The following is a 13,747-nucleotide window of genomic DNA, read 5'->3' on the forward strand; positions in this document are numbered from 1 at the left end:
AATCATAGAGGCACGGTTCCATTCCTGGCTTTGCTATCTCCCTGGACACGTATGAAGCTAAGGACACCCGGTGCAAGGGTCCGTTGTGAAGATCAAGGACATTACATAGGGAAAGTGGCCGCCATCAGAATGACAGGCACGCAGTAAGAGCTCAACCCATGTCTTGGTCCCTTCCTTTCTGAGCCATTAGCTTTCGTTTCCATGAAACTCAGAGCCTAATTAATGTCCAATTTCAATAACTAACTTGGTTCAGGAACTGGCTTCTCTTACTCCCTCCTTCTTACCTGGTTTCCTATATATGTTTCTGAGATCTAATTTCCTTTACAAGCCACTTAAAACCTTTCTGGGGAAACTTAAATGTTATCTGGAACTACTCTGCTATTTACTGATCTTCCAGGTGAATTTTTTGCTTCCTATTTTCATCAAGGTTGCTAAGAGAAGCTCACATCCTATGTCATACTGTAGGATAATATTAGATCAGTCAATTCTTGTAGTTCTTTTTTTTTTTTGAAAAATTTTTAATGTTTATTTATTGTTTGAAAGAGAGAGAGAGACACACACACAGAGTGTGAGTGGGGGAGGGGCAGAGAGAGAGGGAGACAGAATCCGAAGCAGGCTCCAGGTTCTGAGCTGTCAGCACAGAGGCCGACATGGGGCTCGAACCCACGAACCACGGGATCATGATCTGAGCTGAAGTCGGATGCTTTGACTGAGCCACCCGGCTGCCCCTCTTGTAGTTATTTCAAAGTCACTTCGGTTAGGGGGGTCCAAATTAGTTAACTGTTGCTTTGATTTTAGGGAGCTAGGTGATGAATACTCCAGGCTCAATCTAGACTAGAAAATCCCTCACGGGGGCTCGCAGGCCCACGATTCCGACGGGCCTCCAGGACTCCACGATGAAGTGTGGGTGGGGCAGAGTTACGCGGAGGCAGCTTATGACTCAATATATGCTTCAGCAAACATTTAGTGTTACAGTACTTTAGGACTTGAGAGTTCCTCCGGAGGCAGAAAAAGAAACAGCCAAGGGTATAATCTGGGGAGCCAAATATCTGGGTTCAGATGTGCTTTCTGCCACTCACAGCTCTGTGGCCTCGGTCAAGTGCCTTCACTTTTCCGTGCCAGTTTCCTCAGCTGTAAAACAAGATATGAGAGTCGCTACATCTCATGGAGTAGTGAGATTAACAGATAGACAGGGGCGCCTGGGTGGCTCAGTTGGTTAGATGTCCGGCTTGAGCTCAGGTCACGATCTCACGGTTCGTGGGTTTGAGCCCCACATTGGGTTCTGTGCTGACAGCTCAGAGCCTGGAGCCTGCTTCGGATTCTGTGTCTCCCTCTCTCTGCCCCTCCCCCACTCGCATTCTGTGTCTGTCTCTCAAAAATAAATACATGTTTAAAAAAATTTTTTAAATATATGGGGCGCCTGGGTGGCTCAGTCGGTTAAGCGTCCGACTTCAGCTCAGGTCACGATCTTGAGGTCCGTGAGTTCGAGCCCCGCATCGGGCTCTGGGCTGATGGCTCAGAGCCTGGAGCCTGCTTCCAATTCTGTGTCTCCCTCTCTCTGCCCCTCCCCCACTCACACTCTGCTTCTGTCTCTCAAAAATAAATACATGTTTAAAAAAATTTTGAAAATATAGATAGATGCTATCTATCTATATTTTCTCTCTCTATCTCTCAGAACAGTTCCTGCCCCATAGTACATACCCAGTGTCTGTTACAATTATTATTATAATTCAATATTAATATGAAAACTATATCTTAAGTGTTTCTTTTTAGAGATTTGTTCCCATAAGCTTCTAAATATATAAATAATGGAAAACAACGTGAAAGCCACACCTTTCGGCCCTGCTCCAAACACTGCCCACCAGGCCTTCTCGACGTTTCCATCGACTCTGTGATACGGACTCTGATGTGTTTCAGGTCCCAGGCATCTTGAATACGACTTTGGGCCCTGCTCTTGGCTGGGAGGGCCTTATTTCTAGCTAAGAAAGGTCAGGAAAAAAGGACCCTCTCAATCTGAGGGTCCTCAGTCTTGGGGTCTTCCACAGCCTTAAATCAGACGTCAGGCACAGCTTGGTCAGCGCGGTTACTTTTGCCTGAAAGCCACCAGCTGAAGCTAGATTCTTAGGTCACCCGTGTGTCTTCAGCCTTTGTGTGCTAGAGGCGAATTGCTTACTTGCTAGTTGTTCCTCTGATAGCATGTCCTTGTGCCAGAACAACCAGGGGCAGGACAAGCAATTATTACCTGCACCGACACACTTTAGGTAGTGTCCTGGGGCCCTCAGAGAGCGTGTGCGCAAAATAAATACATATACAAAGCCAAAAGGCTGCGTTAAGCAAACTAACGCAGTTTAGTTTAAATTGGCCCACAAATGAAATCGGGTGTAGACAGTATCACTTTCCTGGATGCGCTGGAAAGCAGTTGTCCGTGCCACTGACCTCCATGTTTCCTCGCACCAGCCTGGCACCTGCCAGTTGTGGTTCCTGGTGAAGAGAAGGAGTGGCCGAGAGTGTCACTGGCTTACGACTGGCTGTGATTGCTTGTGTCTTCCTCACAGGGCTGAAGATGCCATAAAATCGGGAGGCACGTCCATTTGTCCCGCTGCTGTGTTCCCAGCGCTGTCCGTCCTTAACAACCACAACACAAACATGGATGGTTGGATGGGAGACTGGCCCCCAAATCACCAACCTTGAAGGAGAAAGTCGGCTCCAGATCTTGACAGAGTCACCCCTATGGTCCTCACCTCCCGTCAATGGAAGAACTTGGAAACCATGGTCTAGGTGGAGGTGACTTTCAGTTGAGGGTTCCTCCAGCCCAGGGGTTCTGCAAGGCTATGCTTTGGGGCATATTTGGATGTACTGGAGTTTCTAAACACTTCCAGAATAAGACTTGTCAGGTTATATTAACAGGTTCTCCATCATCTGTGGGGAAGGTGATTATTTTTGTTTGTAGGGGCTCTAAAATAAGACTGCTTTTTATTTGTTTTTTTTTAAGTTTATTGATTTTAAGGGAGAGAGAGAGAGAGAGAGAGAGTGAGCATGGGAGGGGCAGAGAGAGAGGGAGAGAGAGAATCCTCAGCAGGCTCCGTGCTGTCAGTGTAGATGTGGGACTCCAACTCACAAGCCATGAGATCATGACCTGAGCTGAAACCAAGAGTCAGATGCTTAACTGACAGAGCCACCCAGGCGTCCCTGTAGACCGCTTTATAAAGGGTGCAGCACAGAACAACCTTCTGAGAGACCACCCCCCCCCCCCCCCGGATTCCTGTGTTTTTGCTTTTCTGCCTCCTTACCCACACCCTCACTCATCCGTCCTACGGTGTCCACAAGGGAAGGCACGCGGTCAGAGCTGATGCTTAATATTTCCTGCTCCGGATCAAGCCCGTCTACAAGGGCGAGGACTTTTATTTGTTTTATTTATTGCCAAGAACAGTGCCTCGTACAGAGCAGATACTCCATCAACACTCATAGAACAAGTGAATGAGTAAACAGATTTTTTGATTTGTTTTTATGGTTTGCCAGCTTCTTAAATGACGATCATCAACGAAACATTTTGTGGTGTGGGATTTTGCAGGCTATTGTGTTCATAAAACAAATATAATTATTGTGTTCATTGTAATTATTTTTTCCACATCATTATTAGTCTGTGTCTCACATATGTCCTAGCAAGGCTTTGAGGGAGGGATGCTTTTTGAAGCTGCCTCTTGAAGGAAATATCTTCATCGGATCCTCTGTGAGTTAAAGACTGTAGACTTCTGGTTTATAAGGTTAATTCCAAAAGTCAATTTGATTAGATGGTTCTTTTTTTCCATTTCTGACCTTTAGAAAAGAAACCATTTGTTGCCAGGCTAGCTGGGGAGGGCTCTCTTTTTTTCCTCCAGAGGGGGCTCAAAGTCCACATTTCCTTGGCCTATCCCTGGGGTAGTTCTCATGATATAAAGCCTTTAGGTACTGCTCCCATTTATTGTTAACTAACCGATGAATCTGGGTGATTTTTTTAATAGATAATTTTCAAAATTATATTTTCAAGGTAATTAAATCAATAATGTTCTTCTCAGGCTATGAACAAATGACATTTCAACAACTCAGTTTTTTTTTTTTTTTTTTTTTTTTTTTTTTTTTTATTTTTGGGACAGAGAGAGACATAGCATGAACGGGGGAGGGGCAGAGAGAGAGGGAGACACAGAATCGGAAACAGGCTCCAGGCTCTGAGCCATCAGCCCAGAGCCCGACGCGGGGCTCGAACTCACGGACCGCGAGATCGTGACCTGGCTGAAGTCGGACGCTTAACCGACTGCGCCACCCAGGCGCCCCTCAACAACTCAGTTTTAATCCTGCTCTGCCTTTCCCCAGAATCAAAACATGGGTTACGCCGAACATTCAATTTTACCTTTTCCCTCTTGCTGGATACTCAAAACTTCTCAAATAAAACAAATGTGACCATGGAAGTCCACATTAATAGAGCAAATTCTCTACTTCGGGGCACAGTCTTCCAAAATTTGACTTGGAAACAATTTCTGAGCTTCCCATTTCTGAGAGTTTCCATTTCTGAGCTTTCACGGATCTGTTTCATTATCTATTTATTTTGAGAGAGAGGGAGAGACAGACTCCCAAGCAGGCTCCACGCTGTCAGCACAGAGCCCGACGCAGAGCTTGATCTCATGAACCGTGAGATCATGACCTGAGCTGAAATCAAGAGTGGGACGCTTAACCAACTGAGCCACACAGGTACCCCTCTCTCATTGTATTTTATTTTATTTTATTTTTTTAATTTTTTTTTCAATGTTTTTAATTTATTTTTGGGACAGAGAGAGACAGAGCATGAACGGGGGAGGGGCAGAGAGAGAGGGAGACACAGAATCGGAAACAGGCTCCAGGCTCCGAGCCATCAGCCCAGAGCCTGACGCAGGGCTCGAACTCACGGACCGCGAGATCGTGACCTGGCTGAAGTCGGACGCTTAACCGACTGCGCCACCCAGGCGCCCCTCTCATTGTATTTTAAAAACAACTTCCTGTCTACATTCTCTACACACATATCTTACCTCCTCACAGAACAGGCAGCTCCTGGAGGGCACCGCCAGTATCTCTTGCAAATATTCATCCTACATGTTGCAAGGGCCTTACGAACATTTGTTGAATGGAAAACACAGGTGTGCAAATGGATCCAGGAATGACTGTGGGAGAACGTGGTGCTTGTTACCAACTCCGCTTCCGGGTGTCAGCACCGGCTCCCTTCCCAGAACGCCGGTCTTCAAGGATTTGAAAGTCAGCAAGATACATGATCCCCCCAAGGACTCTTCCTGCCCTGAAACGCTATTGCTTCTGAAACACTGTGACATACTATCCTACCCTTCTTTGGTGTTTTAGAAGGCTCATCAGCCTCTCCCAGCATCATGAATTTTGGGTGTGTACCTTAATAAAGGTAACTGATCTGCTGAATGCTGGTGTGGACGACAAATGTTGAAATCACCCGCCAGGTACTCTAAGTACTTCTAAGTCACTACTTCTGACTTTTCAAGGGAAATCAAGTTGTCTGGACTCAATCTCCTCTTCTCTCCTGAATGTCCTTTCCTCTTTCCACCATGATATTCACAAATGGACACACAGACATCATGAGTACACAAGTAGTCTAGGACCACCCACCCAGTCAGTGACAGAACCAAGGTTCACACACAGGCGTGGGTCCTACGTCCTCTCACTGTACCTGACCCACAATCCGCTGTCTCCAATTTCTCATCTCTTCTGACACAACCCTTTACTCATCACCCCCATCCCACCGTCCTATTCAGTGCGATCCATCACTCATCTCAGCCTCTTGTGAGAATCTGAAAAATACAGTGGGCCCAGAACACCAGTTTGAACTGCGCAGATGTACTTATACACAGATTTTTTTTTTCGATAAATGTGGTCCTGTAAATGTATTTTCTTTTCCTCATGATTTTCTTTTTTTTAACGTATTTTTTAATGTTTTCTTTATTTTAGAGAGAGAGAGAGAGAGAACACGAGTGGCAGAGCAGCAGAGAGAGTGGGACAGAACATCTGAAGCCGGCTCTGCATTGATTGTAGGGCTGGAACCCACAAAACACGAGACCATGACCTGAGCTGAAGCCGGAAACTTAACCAACTGGGCCACCCAGGCGCCCCACTGCCTTATACTTTTCTTAATAACATTTTCCTTTCTCCAGATTACTTTATTGCAAGGACACAGTATCCAAGAAATACAACATACAAAATGTGCATTCATCGACTGTTTATGTTACTGGGAAGAATTCTGGTCAACAGTAGACCAGCAGTGGTTACGTTTTGGGAGAGTCAAAGGTCATATGCAGACTTTCAACTGTGCAGGGTGGAGGTGGGTGTGTCAATGTCCCCAAGCCCCACACTGTACAAGGGTCAACTGTATTCAATTTTAATCCCCACGTAATTCCGTGACACTCATGCACAGTCATGCTTCCGTGTGTAAACAGAGACTCAGGCCAGTTCTTCTGTCTGAAATTGCCTCCTGTCCCAGCCACCTGTCTCCTCATTCACCGAGACTCACCTCTAATGCATGGGAGTCCCTCCCCACCACCCGAAGGAGAATTTATTCTTTTCTTCCATAATCTCTGGTCATATTTTGCTAATAGAGCTACTTTGGGGCTTATCATAAAGTCTCACAGCAGAACTTGTGTCGTAAGCACCCCTCTCCTTGATTCACCCGTGAGTTCCCCAAACTGCACACAGTGCCTGTAACATATCGGACGCTCGGTGAATGGTTATGTACCAAATATCTGCTCCCTGCCCCAATTTGTATCGGCAGGCCTGCATTTCAAGTCGGATATACAGGAAACCGTTGATCTTGGTTAAGCTCCCGACCGAGTTTTCAACGTGATACAACAGAGATTGCAAAAGTGTACAGATTTAGTCGCCGTTGCCAAAAGCTAAAAAAGCAAAAGCTGGCATGTTTTTCCTGCCTCCATTTGTATATTCGCATTCAACCCTTTTCCTATTCCAAGTGCCACACTGCAAAATTTTTGCCTACACTTAGCAACCAAAATACCCAGAGAGAAAGCCCCCTGATGGTGGCGGAGGGAGGAGGCAGAGGTCTTTAGAGAACAATTAGCCTAGCCTCCCTCCCCACTCCCCGGCTTTGAGTCCCCAGTATCCAGGGACAGTCTGGCAACTGGAACTCTGCGTTCAGCTGACAAGAATGTGCAAATGACAGTTTTGGCTGTCAGGAAGCTTATTACCTAAGCGAGGAGTTTACATATTTATGAGCTGACATCTCAGATTTGTGGCTTTGCGGAATTCTTCCATTTCCCTTCCGTGCGGCCAATGGGCAGGGGGAAGGCCTTGAGGGCTCATGACCTCACCCCCACATCTCCAGCCCAACCCCGGGCTACCGGAGGCTGCTCATTTGCGGAGGTAGCCGGAGGTGAGTGAAAAATGAGCCTCCCCACTCCTGGGCTGGACCCGAAGAGGTGAATCACGGATCCACGGTGTACTCTCTCGAATAGCAAAGGCAGCTGCAGTGAGCTTTTCCAGATCTGTGTGTCGTATTGATAGACACGCCCCTACAGAGACGTCTGTGACAAAGCCTGCTCGTGGAGATGACCTCAGTCGAACCTCTGGGCCATCCTGTGGGTGTGCACTGGCCACTGGGAAGGACGGACTATTTCTGGAAACCTGCTTTTCTCCCCATCCCGCAAAGAACACTTTCTGAGAGAAAAAACGGCCTAATACCTAGAAGGAGCTCCTTTCATCGTGGACCAGAGTTCGAGCAAGGTTCAGGAAAACCGTAACCTCCCGTGTGAGGGCTGGTAACGTGCAGCAAAGACCCAAATAGGAGGCTGGAATCCAACCCTGGGGTGTCAGGTTCCAAAGCCCTAGCTCCCTGCTTTTGTGACAAAGAGCGGACCCACACGGCAAGGGCAGTACAAAAAAAATAAAAAAAGGATATTGTTTTGGCTCACTAAAATTTTTTGAATCTTAGGACCCCCAAAAACCCGCCTAAAATATTGGTACTAAAAGTACACTGTGTCTCATGCAACCTTAAAACTAAGGGCCACCACACAGCACTCTCCACTGATTTAAGCGTTTCACACATTCTTTCTTTCCTTTCCTTTCTTTCTTTTTTTTTAAATTATTTATTTGGAGAGAGAGAGAGAGATGGGGGAAGGAGGGGCAGGGATTCTCCATCCCTTCCTTCTTTCCTTCATGCATCCATTCGGCAAATGTCTGTGGAGTAGGGTCCTGGCCTTAGACATCAAACACAGAGCTTCAAGAGGCGGGGGTCAATGTCAAGGTGATTACAGGCTAGCGAGAGAGGCGGACGGGCAACAGTGATGTCTCTGTGGTGACGAAGTCTCCGGTGAGAGATAGATGCAGGAACCACAGAATTACAGAGCAGGGGCCCTGACGCAGGCACAGGGGATCAGGGAAGGTCTCACAGAAGAGAAGAAGGAATTAGCCAAGACCAGGAGGGACGGAGGGCAGGCCAGGTTGAGGGCCAGCGTGAATCTCGATAGGGTAACCTATGTAGGGAAATGGAACTATTTCCATTTCTGGAGACGGGGAAGAAGTGATAATGTCCTCAAGGTCATACAAGTGGTCACCAACAGAGCCGGGACTAAAACACCCAGGTCTTGACTCCTACTCCAGTACCCGTCTTCCCCAGGATCCCCACCACTCAGGATCGGGGTCCTCTGCTGAAAGCACAGGAGAAAAAGGAGGACGGCGTCACCAACAAGGACACGGCGGGACACCGTGCTAAGCATGCGTTACCATTCGATTCTTGCAAAATCTCACGAGGTAAGATTTTATGCATTTTACTGACGCAAAGAACAGAAGCTTAGAGAAGCTAAGACATTTCCTGCTCAGTGGCTCGAATGCGCATACAAGGATTGGTTCTGCGGAACGTAGACATTCTCGGGGAGCAGCCCTTCTGCGGGCTCCTAGAGGAAGACGAGAGGGTGTGTGGGACAGAAGGCAAGGCTTTCCTCCGATCAGGAAAACTTGCAGAAGCATTTTTCGCAGGTCGGATTTCTTTTCCAAATGTACTGAAGACAGGTGTCCCCCCTGCAGGCTTTCCAAGGGAACAGGTGGGAAGATGGGTCTGAGAATGGATGTGCTGTGTCAACACAGCACACGTCTCTGCAGCCAAGCACACCCGGAACCCGAGAGTTCCCTGCGGTACAGATGAGCCACCGAAGACCCGCGTTCTGGCAAGAGGGATCCTCGGAGATGTAAGACTGCCGGCCATCGGCTCACACAGAGGGCAAAGACAAGAACTAAGGACGGCGAGGATAACTCTTCTGCACTTTTCTTCCGAGCTGAAGCTCTGAAGACCACACCTGCTTCTAGAAGCTTCCGTAAGCGCCCAACATTTAGATGGGACCCGGTCGCTAAAGAAGAAGGGAAAACACTCTCCCCCCCACCCCGCCCCCCAGGACTGTGGAGCCCAGCGAGAGAGGGGGCAGTTCGTCCTGAACAAGCTTTCTGCAGAGCACAGGGCCGAGACGAAATGCAAGGTATTGACCAGTTTAAGACTCTTTCACCCACTCGGTGTTATCAATTCAGACCTGCGTGCTTAACAGAACTTTGCCTGAGACTCCTCAGAGGCAACCCACCTCCTTCTCTTTCTGTGTCTCACCTTGGCTGCAGTATTTTTTTTTTAATGGCTCAGCAGTTTTACTGATGCCAGTCAGCTGCCTTCTCTCAGACTGTTCGCTATCAGCATATCTGGCCCCCACTGCTCATTCACCACTGAAAAGCACTCTCCACCCTCCGTGCAAACCCTGCCCTTGACAGCTGGTCTTTTTTGCCCTAATAGGACACACAGGAGATCCCTGGGGGACCAGGAGCTGCTCTCCAGGGACGCTTCCAAGGGATAGCGAGGCACGGGGGTGTCGAGGAGGAAAAGCAGGAGCGGCTGGGAGTTGCTTGCTCTGTAAAAGTGAGCAGGAACTCGAAAGATGGGTCCTTATTGGCTTTTAAAAACATTTCTGGAGAACCCTCCCTCCTTTGCCCGAAATCCAAAAGCAGAATGGAAGAATCTGTATCTCCACGAACCCAGGAAGGCTACGTCGCTTATCTGCGTTAACGGGGAACCGAAACCAAGGATGGGAATTGGGTAAGAGAATTATTCCCTTTCCAGTCCGACCTTTTTTTTTTTCTTTTTTCTTTTTTTTAGTGATTTTTCTTTTCCCTGTATGTTCCGCCTCAGCTTTTTCACTCCCCTCCAAACCTCTTCCAGATGCGCTCGTCTGACAGAATCCACATAAACAAGAAACCAAAACAAAACAGCACAAGATCGAAAGCGTTTCCCCTTGCGATACAACCACTTCATGTGCAGAAAGGCGCTCACGTGACCCTGCCAACATGTGTTTTCTGTCTCAGATTTCCCTTGATAACAAAGGACATATTTTAAAAGGCGTGGCCCTAGGTATATTTGCCCAGGCAGGAATCCGAGAAGAGTTTGGGGATTTCGTGTGGTTTTAGGCTGGTCCCCGCAGGTGCTCAGCGCTATAGCCCTTGACGATGTTAAATGCCAATCAATAAAGTTAGGAACACTTTGGGTTAGGTTTGTAAGATATGATCTCATGCAGAGCTCACAGAACTGATTTAATATTCAGGAATTAACAGAGCTCATTCAATTCCAAATTTGGCAGCTCTGTGTGTTACATTACAGTGCTCTCTCTGTCCAGAGCTGGGCAGGGCTCGCTAAAGGGAATCTTTAGAGGAGTCTTTCATGATGTTCCAAGACTCAGAGGGAAGGACGGAGGCAGGGATGTGGGGGCGGGGGGGGGGGGGGGTTGCGCAATAGCCCTGCCCCGGGTCTGGATGTGATGGAGAGAGCAAACCGAAGGTCACTCAGAAAAGCCCATGGCAGCATCACTGTTAGAAACCACACTTCCAAATCTCAGCAAGTTTTAGGAAGCAGATGCTTGTATTGACACTCTCGTACAGACTCTAAAAGGAAAAGTTGCCACTGGCCATAAAAAAATGCCAGCATTGTATTCTGACGTGCTATGGAAGTGACTTTTGATCTTAAAAGTCTCCTCGAATATCCTGTTTCCTAATCAAGAAAGCTTACGTTACTCTTTCATACACAATCAACCTCATTTCAAATTTCGAAGAAAAGGCAAATCATACTCTTTCGTTTCTAATCTTTCCGGTAGCTGTTCCTTTCTCCTGCGAAATAAATGGACTCTGGTTTTCAGGTTACTGTTTTTTCCCCCTAAGACTGAGTGGTTTAAATGCTTACATGAAGCCTAGCACGGAAAGCACAGACTGGCGATGGCTAGAATTCAAATTGCCAGGGTCCTGCAGGTCTATGGTGACCAGACATTATACGCTAGAACGGGGAGGTGTTCTGTCTCCAGAAAAGCTGAAATAGAACAGAGTTGACATTTAACCTTGGTGGTGGGGGGGTGGGGGATCAATCTCATATGTATGTGGCCAGAACGGGTTCTGAAAGCCACAGGCTACCTTCATTTTTATGACCCTGTGAAGAGAACACATTTCAATTCCATCTTTGATTCTACAGGGAGCCAATGTCAAATATTTTAGCAACTCCGAATAGTCTGATTATGGCAATGATTGTCAGTTCAAAAACCTGGTTCATTTATTTCCCCTTCCAGCCTTACCCTCCGGGGGATGTTTGCAGATTTTGTATCAGTAGCTTGTGTCTCATCTGATCTAGCTGTACGTATCCTGCAAGTCAATAGAAAAAGAAGAAAGCTCGTATCATGTGGACCCTCCTAACTTCTTTGGAATACTTGCTTGCTACGTGTTATTTTCACTTTTCTCAGAAGGAAATTCACGGGAAAAGTTAAAGTAACGACAACAACAACAACAAACCACAACTAAGACAGACGGTCTAACCACAGGAACATAGATAGCTGTTACTTACACTGCTTTCCAGTCCATCATCATTGATAAATCATGGCTAAATAATCAAGTGCAGGATCCATGTTTTCACGTCTGTTAGTAAATAGCTCCTTGCAAATGTCTCTTGCAGATCTGGGGACATCTCAGGAGGAAGTAAGGCAGAGGGAAGGTAAAGGAGGAAAGGCTGGGAAATTCTGAAATCCATGGGGGTCTGGGAATGCTCAGGGCAGACCCTGGTGAAACATTCCTGTGATTCCAGCCTTAGGCTAAACCTCGATCCCGGCCTCCCTGAGCTCTCAGCCACCTTTCGGGTCCAGCTCAGCCCCTGCTGCCACATTGCATCCCCCTTCAAGTGCAGGGCATGGAAGGAAGAGGAACTCACGGGGTTCTGCCCATCGGCGCTCGCGAGCACGCTTCTCAGGGGAAGCCACACCAGTTTCTCTCTCTTGTCTGCTATCTCAGAGCGAGAGGGAGGGAAGAGCAGAGGCAGGCAGGGAGGGAGGGGGAGAGAGGCAGAGAGGCAGAGAGGCAGAGAAGAGAGGAGCTTCACTAATAGAGACCGGGAGAGAGAGAAACACTTGATGAAACTCCCATTAACCCACAGTAGCTTAGGAATTTTCTGAGCATGGCAGCCGCAAAACAGACGATCAAAATCCAGTGTTTAAAATCTTTAACCATAGATCCATGTACACCCATGTGGTACAGACAAAGCCAACAGAACCAAGGTTCTGGATACGGGCGGGACTCCACAGGCAAGTACTTGCAGGCAAACTGATGCAGGCACGGGTCCCCACGAGAATAATACCTACGTGCATATATTTCAGTGGGAATGTCTAGTCTCGCAGTTTACACGTCTTAAAACTATTCAAATGCTCTCGGGAATGGAAGTGCAAATCAGACAGCCGGGGCCCCTTGCCTCTGCTGTCCTCTCCAGTCGTGCCTTCCCCCGCGTTTGCGGGGTTCCTGTTTCTGTTCCCTCGCTTCACGAAGCCCTCGAAAAGAAGAGGGTAGAGAGGCGAGGCAGGGGGCTTTCAGGGTGACCGTGAACTTCGCATGCCACGCTCCACTGTTCGTGGCGGCATAGCACAGACAGAGCCAAGGCACGGCTCTTGCCCGAGGGAGGGGGTGGCGTGGGGCAGGGACGCGAGGCACACCAAAGGGGGCACCGCCACAGCCCAGGGGCAGGTGGTGGCTTGCAAGGAGAAAGAAGTGACAGCCGAGGGGAGCCGAAGCAGGAAGCTAGAGGCAAGAAAGGCACAGATAAGGCACGCCGGAGGCGTGGCCATGACCGTGGCCGTGGACAGCACAAGGCGATTCCTCCTGTTCCCCACAACCCTCCCATCCATACCGTGTTTCTCTTGAGTGTGGTCCCAATCACCTGCATTAGAAATACCTGGTGACAGTGTGTCAGCGATGCGGGTCCTTGGACCCCATCCCAAAGATGCTGACGGAACCCGTGGGACCAGACTGCATTTTAACAGGCTCCGCAGGTGATTCCGATGCGGGCAAAAGTTTCAGAAGACTGGCATCCTCGCCAGTGTTGAGTGAGGGGGTGAATGAATGAAAGGCTGAACGGGGCTCAAAGAGATGTTGACGGATCACCCGTGGGAACACCGTGGGGTTGGAGCCAGGAGGGAGGATCCAAGAAGCAGAGTGGGTGCTCGGAGGAAAGGCCGCTTTCCCAGCATGCCGTGCTTTCCAGCTCTGAGACGACACGAGCTGTCGCCTTGGCCTAGAACTCTCTTCTTCCCCAGCCAAGTTATCCACAGTCTCACCCCCTCAGAAGCCTGTCTCACTCTCCCAGGAGCCGCCAATGGTCCCAATCACATCTCGTCTGTATTTCTCTCTGCACCTTTATGTTGTAAGTATTTATCGGTCA

At 48.2% G+C, this 13,747-nt stretch overlaps 1 protein-coding gene across 3 annotated transcripts in view; it reads right to left on the reverse strand.

Moving 5' to 3' along the window:
• The window catches only part of KIF26B (kinesin family member 26B), a 470,603-nt gene that overhangs the window by 160,162 nt on the left and 296,694 nt on the right, over window positions 1–13,747 (reverse strand). Inside the window, exons 1-2 of one of the 3 annotated variants that reach the window (XM_058701127.1) lie at window positions 11,891–12,752; window positions 11,625–11,691 (exon numbers count right to left, since the gene is read on the reverse strand). The exons of 1 other annotated variant lie outside the window; for it this stretch is intronic. In XM_058701127.1, coding sequence (XP_058557110.1) covers window positions 11,625–11,671 — 47 coding nt within the window. In that variant the 5' untranslated portion in view covers window positions 11,672–11,691; window positions 11,891–12,752. Of the gene's footprint in view, window positions 1–11,624; window positions 11,692–11,890; window positions 12,753–13,747 lie in introns of those variants that run through there. One more of the 3 variants, XM_058701128.1, reaches the window with a different exon arrangement.

This window comes from Neofelis nebulosa, chromosome 15, assembly GCF_028018385.1.
Source record: "Neofelis nebulosa isolate mNeoNeb1 chromosome 15, mNeoNeb1.pri, whole genome shotgun sequence".
NCBI lineage: Eukaryota > Metazoa > Chordata > Mammalia > Carnivora > Felidae > Neofelis > Neofelis nebulosa.